The 27,972-nt window shown below is 44.0% G+C and overlaps 1 protein-coding gene and 1 long non-coding RNA gene across 2 annotated transcripts in view; one reads left to right on the top strand and one right to left on the bottom strand.

Moving 5' to 3' along the window:
• The window catches only part of LOC132538606 (uncharacterized), a 484,521-nt gene that overhangs the window by 260,065 nt on the left and 196,484 nt on the right, over window positions 1-27,972 (bottom strand). The gene's annotated exons all lie outside the window — the stretch shown is intronic.
• Window positions 13,174-26,880, top strand: RBP3 (retinol binding protein 3). Its single transcript, XM_007534910.2, has 4 exons — window positions 13,174-16,218; window positions 18,586-18,776; window positions 22,421-22,563; window positions 26,378-26,880. The coding sequence occupies exons 1-4, from the start codon at window positions 13,174-13,176 to the stop codon at window positions 26,794-26,796; spliced, it is 3,798 nt and encodes a 1,265-aa protein (XP_007534972.1). The 3' UTR covers window positions 26,797-26,880.

The raw sequence follows: 27,972 nt of genomic DNA, 5'->3' as shown, positions 1-27,972 counted from the left end.
TTGCAGGGATCTGTGATGAGGTGTTTGTTCTTTACCTCAGCTGACTGCCAACTCTGTTTCCAAGAGTCTGGAACAGAGAAGTTCAGTGTAGGCGTAGGGGACCAGATTGGGTGACGAGACATCAAGCGTTGGACAGGGTGGGCGAAGGTCCTGATGACTGCAATAAGGAAGAAAGAAGAGTCTGGGGGGGGTGGGTGGGGCAATTAGCATAATGGTTATGCAAAAAGACTTTCATGCCTGAAGCTCTGAATTCCTAGGCTCAGTTCTCCACATCAGAAGTTGAGCAATGCTCTGGAAAAAAAAAAAAAAGAAGAAGAAAGAAGAAAAGAAAAAAAAGAGGAAGGAACAGAGAGAAAGAGAGAGTCTGTAGATGGAAAAGAAAAATATACAGTAAGAATATTTCTTAGTGTATATCAGGCTCTGTCAATGAATAATAGAATCTAACTTATCTGGAGAATCGACTACAATTCATCAACAAAGTAAGTAAACTAACATTACACTCAACAACATAAATGAATCTCAAAATCATTACGTTATGCAAAAAAAGACAAAAGACAGTATACATGAGATAATTCCATTTACAAAAATAAATCTAAATAACACAAACAAATCTATAGTGCTGACAGAAAACAGTTTAGTCTGTGAAAATGGAGATTCACGGGGAGTGTGTCACATGGGAATATGACGAAAATTCGAGGAATGAGGACAATAAGTAATATCTTGACTGTAGTGATAACCTCGCATATGTATACACAGGTAAAAACTCGCCAAATAGTATACTTCAAAAATGGGTGGTTTAAAATAGAGGATATGGAGAAAGACCTCGATGCCTGTGAAACTGAAGGTAGTAGGATCAAATCCCAGCATCACCAGAAGATAATTTAGCCACACTCTCTCAGGAGCCCTGCCCCACTAGAAAATGACAGAAACAGGCTGGGAGTACAGATCAGCTTGCCAATATCCATGTCTAATGGAGAAGCAATTACAGAAGCCAGACCTTCCACCTTCTGTACCCCATAATGATCCTGGGTCCATACTCCCAGAAGGATAAAGAATAGGAAAGCTTCCAATGGAGGAAATGGGATATGGAACTCTGGTGGTGGGAATTGTGTGGAATTTTACCCATCTTATCCTATGGTTTTGTCGATATTTTCTATTTTTTATTTTATAAATAAATTAAATAAAAAAGAAAAGTGGTTTGTTGTATTAACTAATTTGGAAAACTAATAATAAACCTTTATTATATATTATAAGTTTCTAAAAAGTATAGTACAGAAAACAAACAAGTACACATGTCCTTTGATACAGTTTTGAGAATTAATTCTATAGAAATTTGAGGGGGCTGGGTGGTAGCACAGTGGGTTAAGTGCACATGGCGCTAAACACAAGGACCGCTGTAAGGATACTGGTTCGAGCACCCAGCTCCCCACCTGCAGAGGGGTTGCCACACAAGCGTTGAAGCAGGTCTGCAGGTGTCTATCTTTCTCTCCTCCTCTCTGTCTTCCCCTCCTCTTTCAATTTCTGTCTGTCCTATCCAACAACAACAGCTATAACAACAATAACAGTAACAACCACAGCAAGGGCAACAAAATGGGAAAAACAGTGCTGGCACCAAGCCCCAGTGATAACCCTGGAGTCAAAAAAACAAAAACAACAACAAAAAAAACAACCATGAACCACAAATACTTTAAGAACAAATATTTAAGAGCTCTTATTACTGTGTAATATATAACCTATATATTTGTATATAATTTTTTGAAGATCTGGAACCTCACATTAAGACTTTTCTCCACTCCTAGGACAGCTTTTCCATTTTTTTTTTTAATTTTGGAGAGAAACAAAGAAAGAAGAGACACTATAATACTTCTAAGGTGTTACTGCACCCCCATCTGATTCCACGTAAGTGTGACCTACCTAGAGAACTGCCTTTTATCCTTAAAATAGTCTTTATTGTGTGCAAAAAAAAAAAATACAGGGGAAATGTGAAAGGGAATGAGTAAAGTATCAAGAATTCTTCAGTTATTAGAAGAAGGAGCTGCTGTATATATTTCAACTTGAAAGAATATCTCTGCTATTTAAGTAAAATAAGATATAATCTACTGTATTTATGATTAATAGATGATACTTGATAATTGGATGAACATTCTACATAATGTGTTTCCACATATGACAGAGATAATGTGGACAATCACACATTTTTTAAGAGACTCATTTATGAGAAAGACAGAGAACCAGGATGACACTTTGTCACATGTGGTGCCAGACATCAAATTAAAGGTCTCATGCTTGAGAGTTCTATGCTTTATCCACTGTGCTGCCCCTCAGATTGTCAGCTCTACATTAAATGGTAATTATCATATATTGGGCTGATTTTCCCAATAAAATGATTTAAAAATACAAAACTCTAGACTTTGAAAACAATTGCTTATGCATGAATGATTTTACTTGTGAAAATAAATATGCTCTGTTCTTGTTAAGTTTTTTGATTACTTTTGTATTATTTATTTTATTTTTTTTCCTCCAGAGTTATAACTGGGACTCAGTGCCTGCATGAATCAAATGCTCCAGAAGGCCATTTTGCCCATTTTGTTGCCCTGTTGTTACCCTTGCTGTTGTTGGTATTATTAGTGTTGTCATTGTTGTTGTTGTTGGATAAAACAGAGAAATCGAGAGAGGAGGGGAGACAGAGAAGGGGAGAGAACGACAGACACCTGCAGACCTGCTTCACTGCCTGTGAAACAACCTCCCTGCAGGTGTCTGGGGACTCAAACCAGGGATCCTTACAAGGGTCATGCCCTTCCCACCATGTGCACTGAACCTGCAGCTCTACTGCCTGACCCTCTCTTGTTATGTTTTTAAGAAGTTAAAAGAAATGGTGATTTCACTTCCTTCACCCCATCTTGAATGGAGCTTGAAAGAATCATGTTAAGTGAGGTAAGTCAAAAAAAGAAGGATGAATATGGAATGATTTCACTCAGGAATAGAGGCTGAAAAATATTACCATGGGGAGTCGGGCTGTAGCGCAGCGGGTTAAGCGCAGGTGGCGCTAAGCTCAAGGACCGGCGTCAGGATCCCGGTTCGAGCCCCCGGCTCCCCACCTGCAGGCAGGTCCCTTCACAGGCGGTGAAGCAGGTCTGCAGGTGTCTGTCTTTCTCTCCCCCTCTCTGTCTTCCCCTCCTCTCTCCATTTCTCTCTGTCCTATCCAACAATAACAACATCAATAATAACTACAACAAGAAAACAACAAGGGCAACAAAAGGGAATTAAAAAAAAAAAACTTAAAAAAAAAAAAAAAGAAAAATATTACCATGATGTCGGCCTACTTTCCCTGGGCAGAGGACCTCACCAATGTGTCCTGGAACCTCACTTCCCCAGAGCCCTACTTGATTAGAGAAAGATAGAAATAGGCTGGGGGTATGGATCTGTCAACACCCATGTCCAGTGGAGAAGCAATTACAAAAGCCAGACCTCCCACCTTCTGTGCCCCTTTGAGATTTTTTGGTTCATACTTCCTGAAGGATAAAGAATAGGAAACTTTCCAATGGAGGGGATGAGATATAGCACACTGGTGGTAGGAATTGTGTGAATTGTACCCCTCTTATCCCACAGTCTTGTTGATTATTAAATCACCTATAATAAATTTAAAAAAGAAGTTAAAAAGTAAGAAAACACAAAGCAGAACTTGGACTGGGTTTGGTGTATTACACCTAAGTAAATAACTCTGGGGTGGGGGGAGGGTTAAGGTCCTGGAACATGATGTCAGAGAACCTAGAGGGGGTTGAATTGTTATGTGGAAAACTAAGAACTGTTATACATGTGCAAACTACTCTATTTTATTTTTGTTCCTGTATTTATTGTTGATTGCAAACCATTAATCTCCCAATAAAAAAAAAGAAGTCGAAAGAAAAAGTGATCAAAGACAAGATTCAATTTACTTTGAAATACATCCATCCAAAAATAATCAGTTTGAGGACTAGATAGGGATGTAGAGACAGGTGAAGAAGAGAAAGTTAACATTTATTGTATCACTTGAAAATTTCCATCATATACACTAGAGGGGAAAAAGACATAAATTAATACAGGCATACTAGAGTGAGCGTAGACAGCATAATGGTTATGCAAAGAGGCTCTCATGCCTGAGGCTCTAAAGTCCTAGGTTCAATCCCCTCAACCCCCAACACCATAAACCACAGCAGAGCAGTGCTCCGGTTAAAAAAATAATAATAATACAGAGAGAGAGAGCCCAGCTCTAGATCCATGCCATTGCAGTAAAGTCAATGTCTCCATAAAAGTAGTTGCATTAACTGTCCCCGTATAGACAAAGCTATGCTAAACTATGTCAGCTGTGCAATGGTGTTATATCTAAAACATCATGTACATATCTTCATTTTAAAATGCTATTTAATTGTTGATGACATAGCTCATGTGGAAAGGTATCTGTTTTGCCATGATTGAGATACAGATTCAAAGCCCCAGCTTTCATACCACTGTAGCAAAGATGGGTACAATGATGCAACTCACACTCCTTCCATCTCTTTTTCTATATGGAAAAAAAAAAACAGTTGGCATAGAGCAGCAAAATGATGGCAAAAAAAAAAAAAAGTAGCTGTACAATGTAAGAGGTAGATAGCTCCTTCCTAGATTGCCTGGTCTCCAGAATTGTCTTACTTGACCATCTACAGTGAGAGGCACATCTTCTGTGTCATCCTCCCCCTTGAATTAGGTGCTTGATTACTACAGATTGTGCTTGAGAATAAACACCAGCTCTGCACATATCCCAGGGCTACTAACCCTCCAGATACTCTGATGTATGTGAAAGGAAGGCTAGGTGTCCCAGAAAACTCAGCACCCTGTGGTCCCAAGGATAATCCCATTCTCTTGGATTATCTCTCCCCAGTCCCATGGAGAGGGGGTGTTCTCATCACAGGCTGCCACTTACTTACCAGCTCTTTTTATGACTCAAGTTTCCTTGCTGGAGCTGTGAATACCTTTACAGTACCGTGAGGCTCCTCTTAATCTGTTTCCGCTGAGAAGCAACTAACTCCAAGATCAGTAGTCTCTGGGTTAGCACAGGCCAGAAGAGAAGCTTTAGCACTCCACTAGTCTCCACTCTACAACCAGCCCCAAACTCGCTCTCCTTAGCTGGCTGCTACCTGTTTATTTGATTCCCTTGTACCTGGAGAGCAGGTCATCCTTTACTCCTGGAGTGTTTAAGAAAAAGCACCAGGAAAGAGGCTAGATGGTGACACACCTGGTTAAACACTCATATCATAGTGCACAAGGACTTGAGTTCAAGCCCTTAGTCTCCATTTGAAGGGGAAATCTGGAGTGGAACAGCTAGGCTGAAGGTGTATCTCTATCTCTTTCTCTCTCTAACTCCCCCTCCCCTTTCAATTTCTCTCTGTCTCTATCCAATAATAAAATTAAATCTAAAAAGATTTTTTAAAAATAATGAAAAACTTTAGGAAAGATAATTTTCCCACTAGCCTCAGACCATAACCATGGAGGACAAGTTTCCTCTTTACAGCACTAACTCACATACCACCCCCAATCATTTCAACAGGCCCTGATTTATTTATTTATTTATTTTGCAAACTCTGTGGAGTTCTGGGCCATCTCTATAAATCAAAGTGAAGAGCCAGTCCCAGGATCCCATCTTGACAGCTCATTTGGAGATTCTAGTTCTTCTAGCATTTGCTAGTAAGGGAATGTATCTACTTATTGACCCTCTTCCCAAGACCAGTCTGTCTGTACTGGGTAAGGTCATCATCTTAGATCAAGCAGTATATAGCTTCAAGATGGACACAAATGAGCAGTGAGGGAGGAAGAAGACACCTGCCTCATGAGCCACATCGACTGAATCAACCCTGGTGATCAGTGAAGTGACAGATGTCACAACCAGAATGCCCTCACATCCTCCAGGATCCCATCTTGAGACAAATTTTATAAGGGTCCAGAAGAAGGCCTGAGAAACAGCATAATTATTACACAAAAATGCTTTCATGCTTGAGGTTCTTAGGTTCCAGGTTCAATTTCCAGTAAACAGTGTCCTGGTTTTGAAAAAGTAACTAATTAATTTAAAAGAATATAATAAAAGTCTAGCTTATTATATGATAGATGACTAGATAAAGAAGTGATGGAAAATATACTCTATGGAGTCCTACTCTGCAATAAAAAAAATAGATGATATTGAGTCCTTTGGGACACAATGGATAAAACTGGAGGTGACTGTGCTTGACAAAATAAGAAAAGAGATGAAAGGCAGTCACTGGGTCTTTTACATTCACATGTAAAATCTAGAGAACTGAAACACTTGAACTTGCAAAACACAAGAAACAGAAGCACAAACAAACTGTAAGACAACATGAGAAGTATGGTAGTTAGCATTAGGAGGCTAGGGACACAGAATTTTGGTGGTGGGTGTGGTATGGAACTTATACCCTGTAATCCTACAGTCTTGTAAACCACTATTAACTCAAATAAAAATAAGATAATGACACTCAGAAGTAGTAGGTGTGAGTTAGAAAGGCATACAAGGCAGGACCATCATCTTGAATGGAGCTTGAAGAAACTATGTTAAGTGAAATAAGTCAGAAACAGAAGGATGAATATGGGATGATCTCACTCTCAGGAAAACAAGATCAGAAGAGAAAGCACAAGTAGAACCTGAACTGGAGTTGGCATATTGCACCAAAGTAAAAGACTCTGGGGTGAGTGGAGGGGGGGAGGGAGTACAGGTCCAAAAAGGATGACAGAGGACCTAGTGGGGATTGTATTGCTATGTGGAAAACTGAGAAATGTTATGCATGTACAAATTGTTGTATTCACTGTCGAATGTAAAACATTAATCCCCCAATAAAGAAACTTTAATAAATAAATAAATAAATAAATATTGCATCAAAGTAAAAGACTCTGGGATAGGTGGGGGGTGGGAGAAAACAGATCCAAAAAGGATGACAGGACCTAGTAGGGGTTGTATTGTTACATGGAAAACTGGGAAATGTTATGCATGTACAAATTATTATATTTACTGTTGAATGTAAAACATTAATTCCCCAATAAAGAAATAAAAAAAAGACTCTGGAGAGGGTGGGAGTGGGTCAGAGTTCAGGTCCTGAAACATGATGGCAGAGGACCTAGTGGAAGTTGTATTGTTATATGGAAAACCAAGAAATGTTACGCATGTACAAACTACTGTATTTACTTTCAACTGTAAAACAGTAATCCCCCAATAAAGAAATAAAAAAATAAGTAAATAAATAGCATTCTAAGCAATGTGGCACCCAGAAAGTAATCAAATGACACAGGGAGTAAGGTCAGGCAAATAACTATTTAACATGTGCTCTCAACCAGCTGCGCCACCACCCAGCCCTGCAAATATCTATTTAAATCCCAGAGGGCAGCCTAGGAGGTGGCACAGTGGGTGAAAAAATAAATAAATAAATAAAAAGAAGGCAGGGCCATAGTAAAAAAAATGGGCAAATATATGTAAATATAGATAGATAGTTATAGAAATAATAGTCAACCCCTATCTGTGACCTTGGCAGAACTACTGCATTTTCCAATGGAGGCAATGAGGACACAGAACTCTGGTGGTGGGAAAGGTGTTAATTTATACTCCTGCTATCTTATAATTTTGTAAATCAATATAAATAACTAATAAAAATTAAAATAATGATATTAGTTAATTAATTAATTAATTTAAAAACAATATAAGGATCCAGAGGAAGTATGTTCCCCACACCAAAGCATATTCCTGGTTCCCTTCCTTCCTAGAGACTGCTTGGCAGTGACATCAACAGTGACATATACATGTCCTCAGAAGACCAGGACAGCGTGATCTATGTTGTGATTTTTCACAAGGAGGTAGAGTGGAAGGCCCATTATTTCCAGAGACCAAGGCCTCATTATTAAAATAAACCAGCCTCGCCTCAAACTGATAGAGTGATATGACCATATGCCACTTTGGCATTAAACAAATCCTAATGAGCTAAAACTATGTTAGCTTTAACTAACTGACCTCTTTGGCCCTCATAAACCACTTGATAAATAGCCTCTGGTAATGAGTTCCAGGGGGGCAGATTATGGCTACAGCATATGCTAAGAAAGACCCTTGCACCCCAGACCCCTCCTAGGCCCACCTGTTGGGACACACCCATGCAGCCAGCCAGACCTCTGCCTTTGACAACAGGACACAGTGAGAAGAATGGTGCCTGGCCACTCACCCAGAGCACTTCCCTGACTGTGCAGCCACACGCAGCTCTGACTATTTCCTGTGTTGAAAGAGGGTATAGATACATCAGGGGTTCTAATATCCATGGTGAATATTCTGAGATACTTGAGGCCAGGAGGTGATGGGAGCCCGAGACCCCAGCAGCTCAGCTGGGCCTGAACACTGCATTCCAATCAGGCATGGCTGGGCTACCCAGGTAGCTTGAAGTGGGGAGGGCAATGGGGTTGAGGGGCTATCTTATGGACAACTATGAAGCCTGCGACCACAGAAACTTAAGTCCTACGGCTCAATGCTCCCCCTAAGCAGCAGCAATGGTGAGGTTTGTATTTTTTTTTTAACCTTCAGAATTATTGTTGGAGCTCAGTGCCTGCACTATGAATCTACAGCTCCATTTTTTCCCCGATTTTTTTGGATAGTACAGAGATAAATTGAGAAGGAAAGGGAAAACAGTCCTGCTTCACTGTTTGTAAGGCGACCCCCATCCTCACCCCACTGCAGCTGGGTGCTCGTATTATGTGTACTTAACCCAGTGTGCCACCACCCAGCCCCTGAAGTGTGTGAGCTCTCAATCAACATGGATCTTCTTTAGCCCCTGAAGTGTGTGAGCTCTCAGTCAACATGGATCTTCTTTAGCCAGAAGAGTGCACAAACACTGCTTAGATCTTGGTGTTAACTTCTTAGTTGACATCACAATGCCATAGTGTCTGGAGAGTAGGCATCCCTCCTATTCACCACAGAGGCTCAGATGTGCCCTTCCTGTTGCTTCAAAGCCATGAGGCAACTACCAGATGGCTCTACTCAGCTGAGGGCTATCGATAGCTAAAGTGAACAAACTTGCACAAATAATAGTAACCAAGCTATCAGTTAAATTTTGTGAAAGATATGACTGTTATCAGAGGGAAGGATGGAGGAGGCACGGGTAATTAGTGCTGTCCTTATACATACACATGTATGGAACTATGCCCAATTATTTTATATATTTGTAAGACAACACCAAATCAATAAGAAATTTTTTTTTAATTTTAAAATAAAGCTGTCGAAGAGTACTTTCACTCCCTGGAGGCATGAGTATCAGAATAAACTTGAGATCCTGAATTTGATGGCAGCCTCATGCAGAGCCTCTGCAATATCTGAGCCACCTGTGTCACACTGTGACCTGCTAGCTATAGGTTCTCCTCAAAATGTTGGGATGAAACTTTCCAGACATAAGATATAAAGGATGTAACTATGAGAAGATAGAACAGAAGGAAGGTAGAGTGAGTCAGCTACCCACATCACTGAAGAATAGCACTGACCTCATTGTCAAGTGGAATTAAATGGGATTTGTTTTTGATTTTTATAAATTGTATTTATAAAATGGAAATATTGACAAGACCATAGGATAAGAGGCATACATTTCCACACAGTTCCCACCACCAGAACGCCCTATCACATCCCATCCCTTGATAGCTTTCCTATTCTTTATCCCTCTGGGAGTACGGCCCCATGGGATTTTTAAATGACTGAATTTTCTTCCCCAGCTACCACATTAACATAGGCATGTTATATAAGATGCAAAAAAAAAAAGTATGCTTGAGGTTGAGAAATAATCTACTTTTGCTCATTCCATGGGCTTTTGGTGTATGTTGCCCCATTACATCTGGAGAAAAACAAGATGTTTGTGAGATGAATTCTCATAAATAATCTCTCCTGACCCCTTCTGCATTTGATGTCATCACTGTCTGTTGCCAAATTCTTTTGCTGCAGCTGAAGGAGGGACAGAAGGTAAGATTCCATATACAAGACCTTTGCTGTTACCTTAAAATATTTTTTTCTTATTCTTTAAAAAAATGCTAGTTCAATGTTTATGTATATTTGAAATATTTCACTTATTTGTAATTTTATTGCTTTATCAAGAAGTTGATGGCTTACAGTATAATTGTTGACACATGGGTACAATTTCTTTTTTGAAAAAAATTATCTTTATTTATTGGATAAAGACAGCCAGAAATCAAAAAAGGAAGGGAGTTATAGATAGGGATAGAGGCAGAGAGTGAGATACATGCAACACTGATTTACTGCTCAAGAAGCTTTCCCACTGCAGGTGGGGACAGGGGGCTCAAACCTGGGCCCTTGAGCATTATAACATGTGCACTCAACCACATGTGCCACCACCAGGCCCCTGGTATAATTTCTTATCACTGGGTGAGAGGTATCTGAAAAACTCTCAGCCCAACTTAGGTCCTTTTCCACCACCATGCACCATGAGAGAGAGAGAGAGAGAGAGAGAGAGAGAGAGAGAGACTTAGAGATAGAGATAGAGATAGAGATAAAGATAGAAATATATATATTTGTGGGTTAAGCGCAGGTGGCGCGAAACGCAAGGACCAGCATAAGGATCCCAGTTCAAGCCTCCGGCACCCCACCTACAGGGGAGTCGCTTCACAGGGGAGTCGCTTCACAGGTCTGCAGGTATCTATCTTTCTCACCTCCTCTCTGTCTTCCCCCTCCTCTCTCCATTTCTCTCTGTCCTATCCAACAATGACAACATCAATAACTACGACATTAAAAAGGGCAACAAAAGGGAAAATAAATTTATAAAATAAAAAAACTTTAAAAGGAAATTTATATATTTATATATAGAGAGAGAGATAAGAGCACTGCTCATCTCTGGCTTATGGTGGTACCAGGAGTAGAACTTTGACTTCAGAGACTTGAGTATCAAAGTCTTTTGCACAACCATTATGCAGTCTTCCCTGCCTGAAAGAATCGCCTCACTTTTTTTTTTTTTTTTTTTTTTGGTTAGGGAGTTAAAAGCTTATAGTATAGTTGTTAACACATGGATAAAATTTCTCATCTCGACATGATATGTGTCTGCAAAACACTCATACACAATTTAGGACTTCAAAACCTTCCCCCCTGGCACCACCACAACACCCCCCCAAGCCTGCTTCCCCAGAGATTTTTTTTTCTCCAGTGCAATATGCCAAGTTTTACTTTGTATTTTCCCATTCTGTTCTTATTCCTTAAATTCTACCTCTGAGTGAGATTATCTCATATTCATCTTTTCTTTTTGGCTTATCTCACTTAACATAATTCCTTCAGTCTCCATCCAAGACAGGTGAAGAATGTGACTTCAATATTATTTTTTTTAAAAAAGAAAAATCTTCGTTTATTGGAAAGACAGAAATCAAGAGTAAGGGAGTGATAGAGAGGGAGAGAGACACCTGCAGCACTGCTACATGACTTGCAAAGCTTTCCCACTACAAGTGGGGACCAGGGGCTTGAACCTGAGTCCTTGAACATTGTAACATGTGCACTCAATCAGGTGCATCTGACTCCTAAATTTAGCTGGGGTTTTGTTTGTTTATTTGTTTACCATAGCATTGCTCAACTCTAGTTTATGGTGGTGCAGGGGACTGAGCCAGGGAATTAGGAGCCTCAGGCATGAAAGAGAGTCTCTGCATAACATTATGCTATCTACTCCCACCTCAATTTCATCATCTTAAATAGCACAATTTATATAAAGCCCACACTTAGAAGCAACCTAGGTGTTCAATAATAGATGAGTGGCTAGGAAAGTTATGGTATATATACAAAATATAATTATCTTTTGTTTGCTTTCATTGAATTGATAACTGAAACTTTTAAAAATGTTTTACTTGTTATTTTTTTTCAGTGAGAGATAGATAATAGAGAGAAAGAAAGAAGAGGAAGAAAGGAAGGAAGGAAGGAAGGAAGGAAGGAAGGAAGGAAGGAAGGAAGGAAGGAAGGAAGGAAGGAAAGCAGGCCAGTGGTGGTGCACCTGACTGAGCACACGTTACAGTGTGCAAGGAGCCCGTTCACCCAAGTCCTCCAAGCAGTGGGAAAGCTTTATGTGTGGTGAAGCAGTATTGTGAGTGTCTTTCTGTCTCTCTCCCTCCCTATTACCCCCTCCCTCTTGATTTCTGGCTTTCTATCCAATAAATAAATATATATAATAAAAATAGATAGATACATATATAGATAAATAGATAGATAGATAGATAGATAGATAGATAGATAGATAGATAGATAGATAGACAGACAGGCAGACAGACTAGGGTAGTGCACAGTTTTGGTTTATGGTGGTGCTGGGGACTGAAACTGGGACTTCAGAGCTTCTGGCAACAAAGTCACTTTGCATAAATAGTAAGGTGTCTTACTACAAGAATTTTCTTTCAAATGCATTGACTAGCCCAATGCTCTTCTGTTCTCCATCTGTCTATTTAGCCTGATTCCAGTGCCCCAAGTGGTTTTTCACCACCCCTACTCTCCTCCCTAAAACAGAGGGACTTCATGTAGGAACTAGACTGTGTCTTCAGCTATAAAACAGATAATATCTACCTCAGAGGATTTAGCAGTAATTGCTTGCTCCTTCCTTGCCTGACACTGTGACATTCTCTGCACATATTTTCTCACTTAATCAACACAGTAGGTGAGAAGCTTCCCTAAGGTCATAGACAGCAACAGAATGGGAGTCTCAGAGGTCCTACCTGTTAAGACACATATGTGCTCAGCCAGTGTGGAAGCAAATACTATTTATGTGCAGGTTAATGACTGCTTCACAAGGCTCTGGTGAAGACTGTCAACTTGTTTAACATGGTGCTTGCATGTGGTCCAAACTAGAAATAAATGATACTTACTCTGATGATTACATGCAGAAGTAGCACAACAAAATGAAATCCAGCATACCTTCTGGGTCAAACTATCCCAACCTCTTCTCCTCTGCTCCTAGGGCTGACACATTTACATTAATCTGGATTAAAGGCTTATTGGATCTGGAAGCTATACCCCAACTCCTGCATTTAGCCACAGACCTTCTGTCAGCTGAGAAGGACAAGAAAAGAAGGCAAACACACAAGGCAGCACTGGTCTTGTGCACAGTTAAGGGTGGTTTCCTGTGGGACCCAGCTCTCACGTCCTCTTTTCAGAAGTTCAAGATGAGAGAATGGATCCTGCTCTTATCTATGCTGCTCTGTGGCCTGGCTGGCCCCACACATCTATTCCAGTCAAGTCTGGTGCTGGACATGGCCAAAGTTCTTCTGGATAACTACTGCTTCCCTGAGAACCTGATGGGGATGCAGGAAGCTATTGAGCAAGCTATCAAAAGCCAGGAGATCCTAGGCATCTCAGACCCTCAAGTGCTAGCTCACGTGCTCACAGCCGGGGTACAGAGCTCCTTGAATGACCCTCGACTGGTCATCTCCTATGAGCCCAGCACCGTTGAGGTTCCCCAGCCAGCCCCAGCACTCCGCAATCTCACACAAGAGCAACTGCTTGTCCAGGTGCAGAAGAGCATCCACCATGAGATTCTAGAAGGCAACGTGGGCTACTTACGCATGGATGACATCCCAGGTCAGGAGGTGGTGAGCAAGCTGGGAGGTTTCCTGGCTGCCAGCGTCTGGACAAAGCTCATGGGTACCTCTGCCCTGGTGCTGGACCTCCGCCACTGCACTGGGGGCCACGTTTCTGGCGTCCCGTATCTCGTCTCTTACCTGCACTCAGGGAACACGGTCCTGCATGTGGACACCATCTATGACAGACCCTCCAACACCACCACTGAGATCTGGACTTTGCCCCAGATCCCAGGAGAGCGGTACAGTGCTGACAAGGACGTGGTGGTCCTCACCAGCAGCCACACGGGGGGCGTGGCAGAGGACATTGCTTACATCCTCAAGCAGATGCGCAGGGCCATTGTGGTGGGTGAGCGCACAGTTGGGGGTGCTCTGGACCTCCAGAAGCTGAGGATCGGCCAGTCGGATTTCTTCTTCACTGTGCCAGTGTCCAGGTCTCTGGGGGCCTTGGGCGGGGGCACTCAAACATGGGAAGGCAGTGGGGTGCTACCCTGTGTGGGGACGCTGGCGGAGCAGGCCCTGGAGAAAGCCCTGGCCATCCTCAAACTGCGCCGTGTCCTGCCTGGAGTGCTCCGTCGCTTGCAGGAGGTGCTGCAGGACTACTACACGCTGGTGGACCGTGTTCCCGCACTGCTGCATCACCTGGCTGGCATGGACTTCTCTGCTGTGGTCTCTGAGGAGGATCTGGTCACCAAGCTCAACACTGGCCTGCAGGCTGTGTCAGAGGACCCCAGGCTTCTGGTTCGGACAGTGAGACCCAAGGAAAACTCTGATGGACCGGAGGCTGGTGTCGATGAGCCACCAGAGGTGTCACCAGCTGTGCCCAAGGACGAGGCTGCCCGGCAGGCCCTGGTGGACTCCATGTTCCAGGTGTCTGTGCTATCGGGCAACGTGGGCTATCTGCGCTTTGACCAGTGCATGCACGCCTCAGTGCTGGAGGCACTGGGCCCCTATATCCTGCGACAGGTGTGGGAACCCCTCAGGGACACTGAACATCTCATAGTGGACCTGCGTCAGAACCCTGGGGGGGCCTCCTCCTCCGTGCCTCTGCTGCTTTCCTACTTCCAGCCTCGGGACACTGGCCCAGTGCACCTCTTCACCACCTATGACCGGCGCACCAACATCACCCAGGAGCACTTCAGCCACACAGAGCTGCTGGGCCAGCACTACAGCACCCGGAGTGGGGTGTACCTTCTCACCAGCCACCGCACGGCCACTGCGGCTGAGGAGCTTGCCTTCCTCATGCAGTCTCTGGGCTGGGCCACTCTGGTGGGCGAGATCACAGCGGGGAGCCTACTGCACACACTCACAGTGCCCCTGCTGGAGACCCCAGAGGGCAGCCTGGCACTCACTGTGCCCGTGCTCACCTTCATTGACAACCATGGCGAATGCTGGCTGGGTGGTGGCGTGGTGCCTGATGCCATCGTGTTGGCTGAGGAAGCCCTGGACAGGGCCCAGGAGGTGCTGGAGTTCCACCGCAGCCTGGGAGCTTTGGTGGAGGGCACTGGACACCTGCTAGAGGCCCACTATGCTCGGCCAGAGGTGGTGGGGCAGACCAGTGCCCTGCTGCAGGCCAAGCTGGCCCAAGGGGCTTACCGCACAGCCGTGGACCTGGAGTCTCTGGCCTCCCAGCTGACTGCTGACCTGCAGGAGATGTCAGGGGACCACCGTCTACTCATGTTCCACAGCCCTGATGAGCTGGCAGCAGAAGAGGTACCCGCCGCCCCTCCCATGGTGCCCTCCCCCGAGGAACTCTCCTACCTTATCGAGGCCCTGTTCAAGACAGAGGTGCTGCCTGGCCAGTTGGGTTACCTGCGTTTTGATGCCATGGCCGAGCTAGAGACAGTGAAGGCCATTGGGCCACAGCTGGTGCAGCTGGTATGGCAGAAGCTGGTGGACACTACTGCTCTCATTGTTGACTTGCGTTACAACCCAGGCAGCTACTCCACCGCCATTCCCCTGCTCTGTTCCTACTTCTTTGAGGCTGAGCCCCGCCAGCACCTCTACTCTGTCTTTGACAGGGCCACCTCCAGCATCACAGAGGTGTGGACTCTGCCCCTGGTGACAGGCCGGCGCTATGGTCCCCAGAAAGACCTCTACATCCTGATGAGCCATACCAGCGGATCTGCCGCAGAGGCGTTTGCTCACACCATGCAGGACCTGCATCGGGCCACAGTTATCGGGGAACCCACGGCTGGAGGGGCACTCTCTGTGGGCATCTACCAGGTGGACAGCAGCTCACTGTATGCCTCTATGCCCACGCAGATGGCCCTGAGTGCCAACACAGGGGAGACCTGGGACCTGGCTGGGGTAGAGCCTGACGTAACTGTGCCCATGAGTGAAGCTCTGTCCATAGCTCAGGATATAGTGGCCCTGCGTGCCAAGGTGCCCACCGTACTGCAGACAGCTGGAAAGCTGGTAGCTGATAACTATGCCTCTCCTGAGCTGGGAGCCAAGATGGCTGCCAAACTGAGCCGTCTGCAGAGCCACTATGCCAGGGTGAACTCAGAAGGGGCCTTGGCAGAGATGCTGGGAGCTGACTTGCAGGTGCTGTCTGGGGACCCACACTTGAAGACTGCTCATATCCCTGAAGATGCCAAGGATCGAATTCCTGGGATCGTGCCTATGCAGGTGAGATGCAAGGGAGACTAGGACCCTGGTCCTGGGGGTTGACTAGTTGTTCCTTCATCCAGGGGTCTGCATATTATATATATATAATGACTCCAGACTAGCTCTGATGCTTAAGTTTTCATTAATTGCATCTTTCCCCTGAATAACTCTGTAGGACATTTTCACCCCCGACCCCCTAGAACACAGTTTGAAATCTTCTGATAAAGAAAGGACTTTACTCTTGACTGGGTGAAATGTGTGGGTTTGCAGAATTTCTCACTATCAGTATCAGATAAAACAGCATTTATAACAACTCTCCACCCTGTTTATTATCTATAGTTCCACCAAATTGTCACATGTAAACACAAGGACATTTGTCTTGGATTTCTTTAACAGCAGGTTTTGGGTGTAGGAATTTTTTATTTTATTTTATTATTTATTTAAAAAAGGAGACATTAGCAAAACCATAGGATAAGAGGGTTACAACTCCACATAATTCCCACCACCAGATCTCCAGATCCCATCCCCTCCCCTGATAGCTTTCCCATTCTTTATCCCTCTGGGAGTATGAATCCAAGGTCATTGTGGGATGCAGAAGGTGGAAGGTCTGGCTTCTGTAATTTCTTCCCCACTGAACATGGGCGTTGACTGGTCGGTCCGTACTCCCAGTCTGCCTCTCTCTTTCCCTAGTAGGTTGGGGCTCTGGGGAAGCGGAGCTCCAGGACACATTAGTGGGGTCATCTGTCCAGGGAAGTCTGGTCGGCATCATGCTGGCATCTAGAACTTGGTGGCTGAAAAGGGAGTTAACATACAAAGCCAAACAAATTGTTGAGCAATCATGGACCTAAAGGCTGGAATAGTGCAGATGAAGTGTTGGGGGCTAGTCACTGCAAACTATTGTGTACTTTTACTTTTTTATTGTGTATTTTACCCTACTTTATGGATACATGTGAATAAGTCAAGGGACCTGGTCTATATGTAGGTTTTGGGACTTTGTTAGGAAGTGAACCGCCTCTAACGGAATTAGAGAATACTATGAAAGAAAAGGTCTCACCCGAGTAATGAAGCTAAAAGGTTGACATTCCAGGGTGTAGGAAGTTTATATGGGAACTGAGAGGTGCTCATGAAGAAGGACAAGGTTGAGACTGGGAGGGTGGGGCTGGAAAGGAGGGGATGCTGCCAGATGGAGGTAAACTGAGGCTGTTCCTTCTAAAGATTCTGATTAGATTCTAACAGATATAAGGAATGTCTCCCAGATCCATTCTTCAGTATACAGAACCCAATAGCATCTGCCCTACTTTCACTGAGGGACCACCTTTCCATATCCCCAGGACATGAATATTCTGGATCTCTGAGGCAGCTGAGAGAAGGTCTTTGAATCAGAAAGTGGAATGACAATAACTGTGCTGGAGTGCAGACCCAGTCAGACAGACCCAGTTGTAGATGAACTCAAAGGGATAAAAGGGCCAAAAGCATTTGTTGAAGAATTGCCATTCATCTTAACACAGAACTATTAGAAGGTATGCAGAAGACAATGGTTAGAAAGCTTGTGACTTGAGGACAGATCAGGGACTGGAGTGAGACTATGCCAGTCAACAGTGGTATTCCTGTCAACAACTTGGACTCAGATTAAGTTGGATAGAATGGCGTGTTCCAGCCACCTAAGTAAGAAAAGAGGAGTGCTAGTTATTGGGGGAGGGGCAGTACTTAGTCACTTTGTGCTTCAGTTTCCTGATTGGAAATACAAAAATAATGGTGTCTTCTCTACAAAGTAAAACTAAAGATTATGAAGTGCTCTGCACAGAACAAGGCCCCTAGTAAAGACTCAGTTTTGGTACTTAGTACTGGGACCCTATAGCTATATCTTCCCTTCCTGTCTCAAGGAAGGAAAATAAAGATGAGCTCAGAGACATCAAAAAGTACAGGATGTCGGTACATCTGATCAAGCTCATATGTTACAATATGCAAGGACCCAGTTCAAGCCCTCAGTCCCCAACTTCAGGGGGAAAGCTTCATAAATAGTGAAGTGGTACAGGTGTCTCTCTGTCTCTATCCCTCTCTATCTCCCCCTTCCTCTCAATTTCTGGCTGTCTCTATCAAATAAATAATGATAATAAAAATAATAATAATAAGGCATCTGGTGAGGTCTAGAGTGTCTGGGCCTGTTAACTGTAGACTCCTGGGCATGGAGTTGGCATGCATGTGCAATATTCTAGGGAGGCTGTCAATCCCACATGAGTTCCTTCCCCAGGCCTACTACCCATGTAACCAAGAGAAAAGGTCATGGTACCTGCTCCCTGCTTTGGAAATGTTAGTTCCTTCATCTCTTCCTCAAGCTTTTAAAACTTGCTCCTTCCCTGACACTGAGCTTATCTCCCAATCATTCAGATCCCTTCTCCTGAAGTCTTTGAAGACCTGATCAAGTTTTCCTTCCACACAAACGTGCTGGAGGACAATATCGGCTACCTGAGGTTTGACATGTTTGGAGACTGTGAGCTGCTCACGCAGGTCTCGGAGTTGCTGGTGGAGCATGTCTGGAAGAAGATCGTGCACACAGATGCTATGATCATTGACATGAGGTTAGTGGACCTGGACCAGGTAGTTGCCAGTAGACAGGCATGGCTGTGGACCTGGGAGGGGGCAACAGTGTTTTGAGACAGAGAATGGGGGCTGAAAGACATTGAAAGGGTTCTCTGATTTCATCAGTCAGCTGGAACACTAGCCCTCATAGTTTTTCAAGCTCTTCAGATTATCCCAATATTGCATTCCAGGCTGAAAGTCACTGACTGACTTAGTGGTTAAAGGAATTCTTATGGGGATGGTGATGAAGTAAAACACTGATTACTTGACATTCCCTTAGTCCTCCTGAATCTGAAGCTTCAGGGTGAGGCCAGGTGGCCTGTGTGTTTGAGGGGTCAGTCTTTCTTCCAGGTGATTTTGATGATCAACGATGTTTCAGACAAGGATGTCCTCATCTGTGGTTGTGCTTCATACAAAGTCAATTTATGTATCCATTTGTAAAACCAGAAAGTCAGAGTACCAGTGGGAACTTGCAAATGACCCACTACTGTGGTAAAAAGAAATATTTGCATCACAAACTGATTGTAGGAATCAAAGTGTTTTCAGATTGCTAGTAAAGGGGTGACCCATACAAGGTAAGTTTCCCACCATCCCACCCCCCCCCCTTATTTTATTTATGTATTCTTTTACCAAAGCACTGCTCAGCTCTAGCTTATAATGGTGTGGGGGATTGAACCTGGGACTTGGGAGTCTCAGGCATGAGAATCTGTATAACCATTATTCTAACTACCCCAGCCCTCTCTTTTTAAATTTTTTAAAATTATCTTTATTTGTTTATTTGTTTATTTATTTATTTATTTAAGAAAGGATTAATTAACAAAACCATAGGGTAGGAGGGGTACAATTCCACACAATTCCCACCACCCAATCTCTATTTCCCACCCCCTCCCCTGATAGCTTTCCCATTCTCTATCCCTCTGGGAGCATGGACCCAGGGTCATTGTGGGTTGCAGAAGGTAGAAGGTCTGACTTCTGTAATTGCTTCCCTGCTGAACATGGGCATTGACTGGTCGGTCCATACTCCCAGTCTGCCTCTCTCTTTCCCTAGTAGGGTGGGTCTCTGGGGAAGTGGAGCTCCAGGACACATTGGTGGGGTCTTCAGTCTAGGGAAGCCTGGCCAGCATCCTGATGACATCTGGAACCTGGTGACTGAAAAGAGAGTTAATATACGAAGCCAAACAAATTGTTGAGCAATCATAGACCCAAAGCTTGGAATAGAGGAGAGGAAGTGTTAGGGGGGTACTCACTGCAAACTCTACTGCACTTCTGCTTTCAGGCATATATTTTGCAGTAGTTTATGGATACGTGTGAACATATGCTCTCTCTCACAGAAAAAAATATCTTTATTTGATAGAAACAGCCAGAAATCAAGAGGAAGGGGGAGACAGAGAAGGAGAGAGACAGAAAGACACCTGCAGACCTGCTTCACCACTTGCAAAGCTTTCCCCCTGCAGGTGGGGTCCAGGGACTTGAACTGGGTTCTTGCACATTGTAGCATATGTGCTCAACACAAGTTTCTCTCACAAAGTACAGGTTGGGACTCTATGGTTTGGGGTAAAGGGGAGAAATGTCCCAGGTCAGTGGCCAGATCTAGATGCCCCTGGGGATCTTGGGTCCATCTGTGGATTTTAGGGCTGTTCCATTGGAGATGCAGACACCCCTTTCTTCACCTGTCAGAGAGAGGTAGGCAGGAGCCACCACTCCAGCTCCCATCACCGGTCTACTTAGCCTCTCACTGTTCTCAGTTATAAACTCAGTGGCTCTGGATCCCATCAACAACTTCTCCTTCCTGAAAGATAAAACACCTCAAGGCTGTGGTTTATGTGTTCAGAACTAGAGTTTGGGACTGCTGCAGTGCCTCTGATGATTTTATCCTTTTTTAAAATGGATTTTATTATTTATTTATATTTATGCTTATTTTATGAGCTAGAGTGAGTGAGAGAGAGACACCAGATCACTGATCAGCTCTGGCTTATGGTACTAGTAGCGAATGAACTTGGGCTTTCAGAGCTGCAGAACCACTGAGCATCCAAATAACCCTCAGGCTAAGTCCTTTTCTAGTTAACAGTGCTATCAATATATTTATCAAAGAGATGAGGACCAGCTCATAGGAGTGTTTTGCTTAAAGACTTTTTTAACTTCGGTTTGGAGGTAGAGCTAGTGTATGCGTGGACCCTGAACCCAGCCAGGCCACCGTAGCCCATCATATAATAGATGAGGCTCCTAGCACTAAGCCGTACCTTCCTCATCTGACAGATAATGATACAGAGGCCTGGAAGGTCACACAATAGGGCAAAATCTGAAAGGCTTAGGACAGACACAGGCCTCTTACCTCCTGATGCTGTTACACAACCTTGAGCATTCTGCCATGGTAAGTGCCATAACAGGACACCTCAACTAGGATGCTGCTGGGCTGAATAGAGCTGGAGAATGAGTCTAAGGAAGACAGTGCTCTAAGACTGCTCTGCCCAGGATCAGTGTGTGGGTGCAGGGGAGCAGTCCATGGGCAATAAGGGGGGGGAGGGCGGAATTTATCAACCAAGTCTTTAACACAGTGTACCCAATCTCTAATATATCAGATATAGTCACTACTCAAGGAAATAGAAAAAGATTCAAAAAATTGGAAAGATATTCAATATGGATATATTGAATATATATACATATATATCAGATATGATCAGAAGGGGTGGGTTAGATGTAAATCATTTTCTAAATGATTTTTTTCGGGGTATCTCTCTCCCTCTCCGGCGGGTGGTCTCCAGGGGAAAGGTAACGGGCTGGTTCTTTCTCGCTCACGACAGGGGTGACATGAAGTAAAAGACACCAGGGGACTCTTAGCGTGCCTAGAATCTGAGTCCTAGAATCCCAGAATCCTAGAGTCTGTTTATTAGCAAAGTGGACATGAGTTAAATAGAAAAGCAATGAAGTTAATTATTGTTGAAATATGACAGAAATTACAGGTTTCTTAACAGTCAGCATGCCCCTAAGGTAGGGGGCTGGTATGACAGGAATTGATGAGATACAAGACAGTTATTTTCCATGACACAAGCAACTTAATTATCCAAAGGTATTTAAGAGAAGCATAGGGGTTAAACCTATAGGGTGAGACAGAGAGAAGATGAATATCAAAAGGCCATATAGTTTGGAATTTCTCTTGTCTGGGGTCTGAGGTGTGTGATGAAGTGTGATAAGGTGTGTTCTTCTGTGATCAGAAGATGACTTTGAATAAGTGAATCTGTGGCCATGTGGCCTGCAGTTAATGGAGGGAAGTACTGGAGTTACTGTGGGCCTGAGAGTCAAGAAGAAAAGAATCAAGTCTGAGCTTCCCCCCTTATGCTCACCTCGGTTGAGAGGGACTTACCAAGAGGTTATCTTCTCAGGCCTCCATCCAAGGATGGGGGTGGTTCTCCCTAAGCTCTATCAGGCTTACACATGGTCCCAACAGATTTTTACCAACAAATCTCTTGCTGTCTAGAGACTTGTACTCTGCAAAGTGCCAACCAAAGAGGTATGTAGATTGACGAAGGTGGACTAGACTGAGGCTGTGTGGAGTTCAAGTCCCCTACCCCACCAAGGCAAATATCTGGGCCTTGCAGTGTCACTGAGTCTCACTGTGAGCTGGCCTTCTCTTTCTTTCTTTCAGGTTCAATATAGGTGGCCCCACCTCTTCCATCTCTGCTCTGTGCTCTTATTTCTTTGATGAAGGCCCTCCAGTTCTGCTAGACAAAATCTACAATCGGCCTAATGACTCTGTCAGTGAGATTTGGACCCACACCCAGATAACAGGTGCGTAGAGAAGCCTGCTTCTATTCCTTTTTTTATTTTTTTGAAGCATCTAGAAAATAGGGAAAAGCAACTTGGGCTCAGATCAAAGTAATAGTAGTTGAAATATAGAACCCCCAACAACCCTAGTCCTGTGCTATCTGCACTTAGCCCACATGTTCTTTGATCCCTGCAAATCATGCACCATTATGATGCTCATTTTCCTTTTGCCTCCAGGGTTATCACTGGGACTCTGTGCCTGCATGATTCCACTGCTTCAGGCAGACTTTTTGTTTATATTGACAGTGAAAGACAGGAAGAGAGAGAGAGCAGGAGAGACAGAGCAGGAGGAGAGAAAGCACAGAACTACCTCACCATTTATAAAGCAGCTTCTTTGTGTCATGCTCCTAGCTCCTGCCTCAAACCTAGGTCCTCACACATAATGAAGTGTGTGTTATACTAAGTAAGCTACCTTCTGGCCCCCATTTTGATCATTTTCTTGAAGAAAAGAGATCTCAGTGAGATCAAATGTATTGCCTAGCATCAGATGGTAAAGGGATACACAAGAATTTAAACTCTTGTTTGTTTAAAGTTATTATGCCCCTACCCTCTCCCCTTGCCCCCCCCCCCACTAATGTTATCCCTGGGTTCAGTGCTGGCACTATTAATCCATTGCTCCCAGAGGCCATTTTTTTCCTTCCATTTTTTTTATTTGATAGGACAAAGAGAGATTGAGAGAGAAGGGAGTGATAGGGAGAGAGAAAGATAGACATTTGCAGAACTATTTCAGCACTCATGGAGTATCCACTTTGTCTGTGAGGAGCAGGAGCTTGAACTTGTGTCCTTATGCATGGTAACATGTACACTTAACCCAGTGTGCCACCACCTGGACTCTGTGCCTCCATTCTTGATGCTACAACCATCAGTATGGAAGACACATTCAGAATTAGATATAGTCCCCTGTCTATCATCAAAATCCCTAGGGTGTCTTATACTTATCTTACCTAACTCTCAGCCACAGGTCAACACAGCCACTAGAAGAAAGTCTGTAGCTCTCACATGATTTCAGTTTTCTGCCCTGAGCCCAGGCCAAAGAAGCAAAGTCAGTTCCTTGCTTTCCAGAGCTACTCCTCTCTTAGTCCAGCTGGAAATCCTTGCATAGCATGGAGTCCTTTTTGTAGAATGCAAACAAAGGAACCTGTTTTCCCAAGAGGAGGCTGCAGGGCTAACAGACTGTGCATATAATCAGAAAAATACTCTACAGCTTTCATTTTTTACCCTTCTTCTTCTCCTCCTCTTTCTCCTTCTTTCACCACCCTCTCTTTCTCTCTCCCTCCCTCTTTCTCTTTTACCACAACACTTCTCAACTCTGCTTGTGTGGGGGATTGAACCTGGGAGTCTCTGCATAACATTAGGCTACCTACCCCTGCCTATTTTGACTTTTCTTTATCAGATTGTGTGTGTGTGTGTATGGGGGGGGGGTTTCCAGGACATTCAGTAGTATTGCAAATCATAAATAAAAAGCAGGGCCAGATGAAGTCCAAGTTCAAATAGACATTCAAGATGAGATAAAAAAAATAAACTCAGATCTATTTATTAATCATAGTGCCCTAGAATTGTGATGTCCAAAAAGGGAACCACATGTGATCAGTAGGCATTGAAATGTGGCTCTTCTGAAAGTCAATGTATCCAATGTAAAGTGAATAAAAGTTTACATTGTGAAGGTTCTTTGTGGAAAAATATGGAGAATTTATCATTAGTAATTATGTAATATTAATTATATTTTGAGGTGAACATATTTTTATTTTCTAATTTTTAATTTTAGTTTAATGAAAGATGTTCAGAGAGAAAGAAAGAAAGAAAGAAAGAAAGATAGATAGATAGATAGATAGATAGATGATAAATAGTGTACCAGAGCACTGCTCAGCTCTGCCTTATGATGATGCTGGGAATTGAACTTGGGACATTAGAGCCTCAGGCCTGAAAGACTTTTTCATAATCATTATGCTGTTTCCCTGGCCTCAGTAACGTATTTTTTTAAATATTAACTTAAAACCCTGTTAAAATTACTTTCTGGGCCCTAGAGTTAGCTTATCACGTAGGCTGCCTGAAGAAACCCAGGTCTGATGACCAGAGTCATATTGGAGATGCTATAGAAATAGAGGAAGCCTCACTGCTGTGTTCTCTATTTCCTTCTGTCTGAATGGAATAAAAAAGTCCTGAAACGGTGAAAGTGCACATGTGTGGGGTTCTAGTTTCTTTAAAAGTTATTTCACCTGATCCTTTCAACTAGGTCTACTGCTGGCTCATGTTTCATTTCTATTTTTATATCTTTTTATTTATTTATTATTGGACAGAGACAGAGAAATTGAGAGGAGATAGATAGAGAGATAGAGAGACAGAGAGACACCTGTTGCCCTGCTTCACAACTAGTGAAGTTTTCCCCTGCAGGTGGGGACCAGGGGTTTGAACCTGGGTCCTTGTGCACTGTAATGTATGTGCTTACCCAGGTGAGCCACTGCCTGGCCCCCTCATGTTCCATTTCTATTGAACATTGCTGTGGTAAGAGGTTTGTTGCTGTTAAGTGACACATTTGTCTCTTCTGAGGGTACAAAGTCAAAATGAGAGTCTAGTCACATAAGTTGCTCCCATGATTTATGAAACAGAAGCATCCTTTTCTTGGGAAAGCCAAGCTTTTTCCATATCACTTAGCAATGAGAGCTGTCAAGTAGCTACCTGTTTGGAAGTGGGGACACTTTCATATCCCCACTTTACAGATGCAGAAACTGAGTCAGGAGGTTGAAGTTCCTTATTTTTACACATGAATACAAAGAGGCAGAACGGAATGAAAAACTTTTTCCTCTCCCTGTCCCTCTCCCCCAGCTTTGAAGTGCTAGCACCTTGTACATGTACAATACCCCTGCTCCAGGCTGAATTTGAATTTCTAATTCTTTTTGTTTTTGCCTCCAGGCTTATCGGCGGGGTTCAGTGTTGTTTTCGAAGGGTTAGGTTGTTTTCGCCGGGCTGGCTTCACGGGCGGGTAACAGACGACCAGGGACTCATGGTTGAGCTGTAGGCAGTATCTCTTTATTCATGCAGGACGCAGCACAATCTAAGATGAGCTAAGCTAAACTCAAGTACCCTAAAACTCACAATGCTGTCTTTATATATACTTGCCAAGTAGGGTGGAAACAGGATGTGACATAGAGAGGGTGGAGAGAAAAGTGACTGGTGAAAATCAGAGTGTGACAAAGAGGGGGCAGATTAGGTGAGAATCCTATCACTGAACCACAAATGCCCTGGAGGGAGGGTGGAACTTGTTAACAGTGGTTATGTAAATAGAATGAAGTGGTTATGTAAATAGAATAGTGTTAAGCAGGGGGGATTTAAACCAAATGAAACAGAAGGGGTCTCATGCATACCAACAGCTCAGTGGTGCCAACACTAAGAATCTCCCACTTCCAGTGGCCACTCCCCCCATCTTATTGGCTAAGACAAAGAGAAAGTAGGAGTGCAGGGGGAGATAGGGAGAGAGAAAGATTGATACCTGTAGATCTGTTTCACTATTTGTGAAGCTTCTGCTGTAATTATTTTTAGTGAGAGGGATATCTAGAGAAAAGGAATGTCTCAACATCATTCCAGCATCTATGGAGTGTATAGTACTCCTGTGTAGTGCTGGAGTTCAAACCTGGGACCTCAAGTATGGTTAGGCAGGCAATCTACTGGGTGAGTTATCCCCCCTCAAGGCCCTCCTCTCTGTGGGTCCACACAGTATGGAGAAGGAAGGAACCCCAGGTGATGACTTGATACCCCATGTTGAAAGCATTCTATCTTCCAGGTGAGCGATATGGCTCCAAGAAGAATGTGGTCATTCTGACCAGTGGTGTGACAGCTGGTGCTGCTGAAGAGTTTACCTACATCATGAAGAGGCTGGGCCGTGCACTGGTCATCGGGGAGGTGACCAGTGGGGGCTGCCAGCCACCACAAACCTACCACGTGGATGACACCCACCTCTACATCACCATCCCCACAGCCCGTTCAGTGGGGGCTAGTGACGGCAGTTCCTGGGAGGGGGTTGGTGTGGCACCCCATGTAATGGTCCCTGCTGAAGCAGCCCTATCCAGAGCCAAGGAGATGCTCCAGAACGTTCAGCTGAGGGTGAAGCGGAATCTAGCCCAGCAGGGCCACTGGGAAAGCATCCAGGGGCACAGCTCTGGAGTGGGTGGGGTCACTGAGCTGAACATCAAGGGTGCCTGAGGTACATGGTGCCTGAGGTTGCTCTTTTCCCCCACAAGGGACCTGCTAAGTCCTGACTAGACTTAAAGTGGGAGATACACTTGGATTCCATCCCTCCTGTCTCTTCATCACCACCAGCACCCTCTCTGGACACTTAGGGTCAGGAAGATCACCCTTTTGAAAGACAGCCCCCTCCATAGTAGTGTTTCTATGGAGGAGAAGTCTATTTTTCAGATCATGACCCTGTCCCCCATCTCAATCTTTAAAAGTCCCCATTATTGTAAGCTTTCTGCTAGTGCTTCTGTGCCATAGACTTTAGTGTGAGCCATAGATCTAGATATGTGTGTCATTTTGAATTTTCCAATAGGTACGTTTAGAAAAAAAAGTGAAAGGGAAATGGAGCAGGTAACATTAATTTTAGTGCAACACACAGAACCCCACTAATTTCACAGGACTGTCATTTCAGTGTGTTCTCAGGTATAAAAGTGACTGTGAATGAGCTGCTTCTGTGTGCATCTTTGAAGTCTGATGTGTGCTTACTTCTCTATTTTCATGCGCTGTGTCTAGTGCATCATGGCCACCTACAGCTGGCAAGTGAGTTCTTTGTAGAGGTGCAGAGGCCCAGAGGTCAGGCATTTTCCTGTCCCAGATCTTCTATTAGAGTGCCTCTCCCACTCTGCCCTTGGGCCATATCAGTTGCCAACATACAGTAGCCCTCAGAAGCAGGAGTCATCGCCTCATTCTCATCTCCTCCTAGTGCATATCACCTGGAAGGATATCCGGTGCAGGTGGGCATGTATAATGAACACATATAGGTAATGGTCAGCACATCACAGCCCTAGGGCACTTGAGTTTCAAGTTCATTTAAGAACCCTCACCTCCCTACCCCAAAACCTACTGACTCAGTTTTATACAAGTCTATCGTGCATCCACTAACTCCTCTTTCGACCTTGATTATCTTTCACCTATGCCAGGAGACACTCTGCCCTGTGGCATTACTACTGGAGGGAGAACAGCCCTGGGCAGAGGCCTGATGGCCTGCTCTGCTCACCTGAGTGCTGCCCACTCTTGTGCTAGCCTTGGAAACCAAACCTGTTCTTACCAGAGTGAGAAGCTTGTAGCCTGTAGAGCCCAAGACCGTACATAAGGTACATAAAGAGAAGACAGGGAGCCTGGGGTTAACTGGGGGGGGGGGGT

Source organism: Erinaceus europaeus, chromosome 1, assembly GCF_950295315.1.
Source record: "Erinaceus europaeus chromosome 1, mEriEur2.1, whole genome shotgun sequence".
Classification (NCBI taxonomy): Eukaryota; Metazoa; Chordata; class Mammalia; order Eulipotyphla; family Erinaceidae; genus Erinaceus; species Erinaceus europaeus.
This window is presented reverse-complemented; position numbering and strand designations above follow the sequence as displayed.

Excerpts from the sequence above, each read along its gene's own strand:
- RBP3 (XM_007534910.2), top strand. The coding sequence starts at position 13,174 with ATGAGAGAATGGATCCTGCTCTTATCTATGCTGCTCTGTGGCCTGGCT. Across the intron at positions 16,219-18,585 it reads CTGGGATCGTGCCTATGCAG|ATCCCTTCTCCTGAAGTCTT; the intron begins GTGAGATGCAAG and ends CCAATCATTCAG. Across the intron at positions 22,564-26,377 it reads GACCCACACCCAGATAACAG|GTGAGCGATATGGCTCCAAG; the intron begins GTGCGTAGAGAA and ends TCTATCTTCCAG.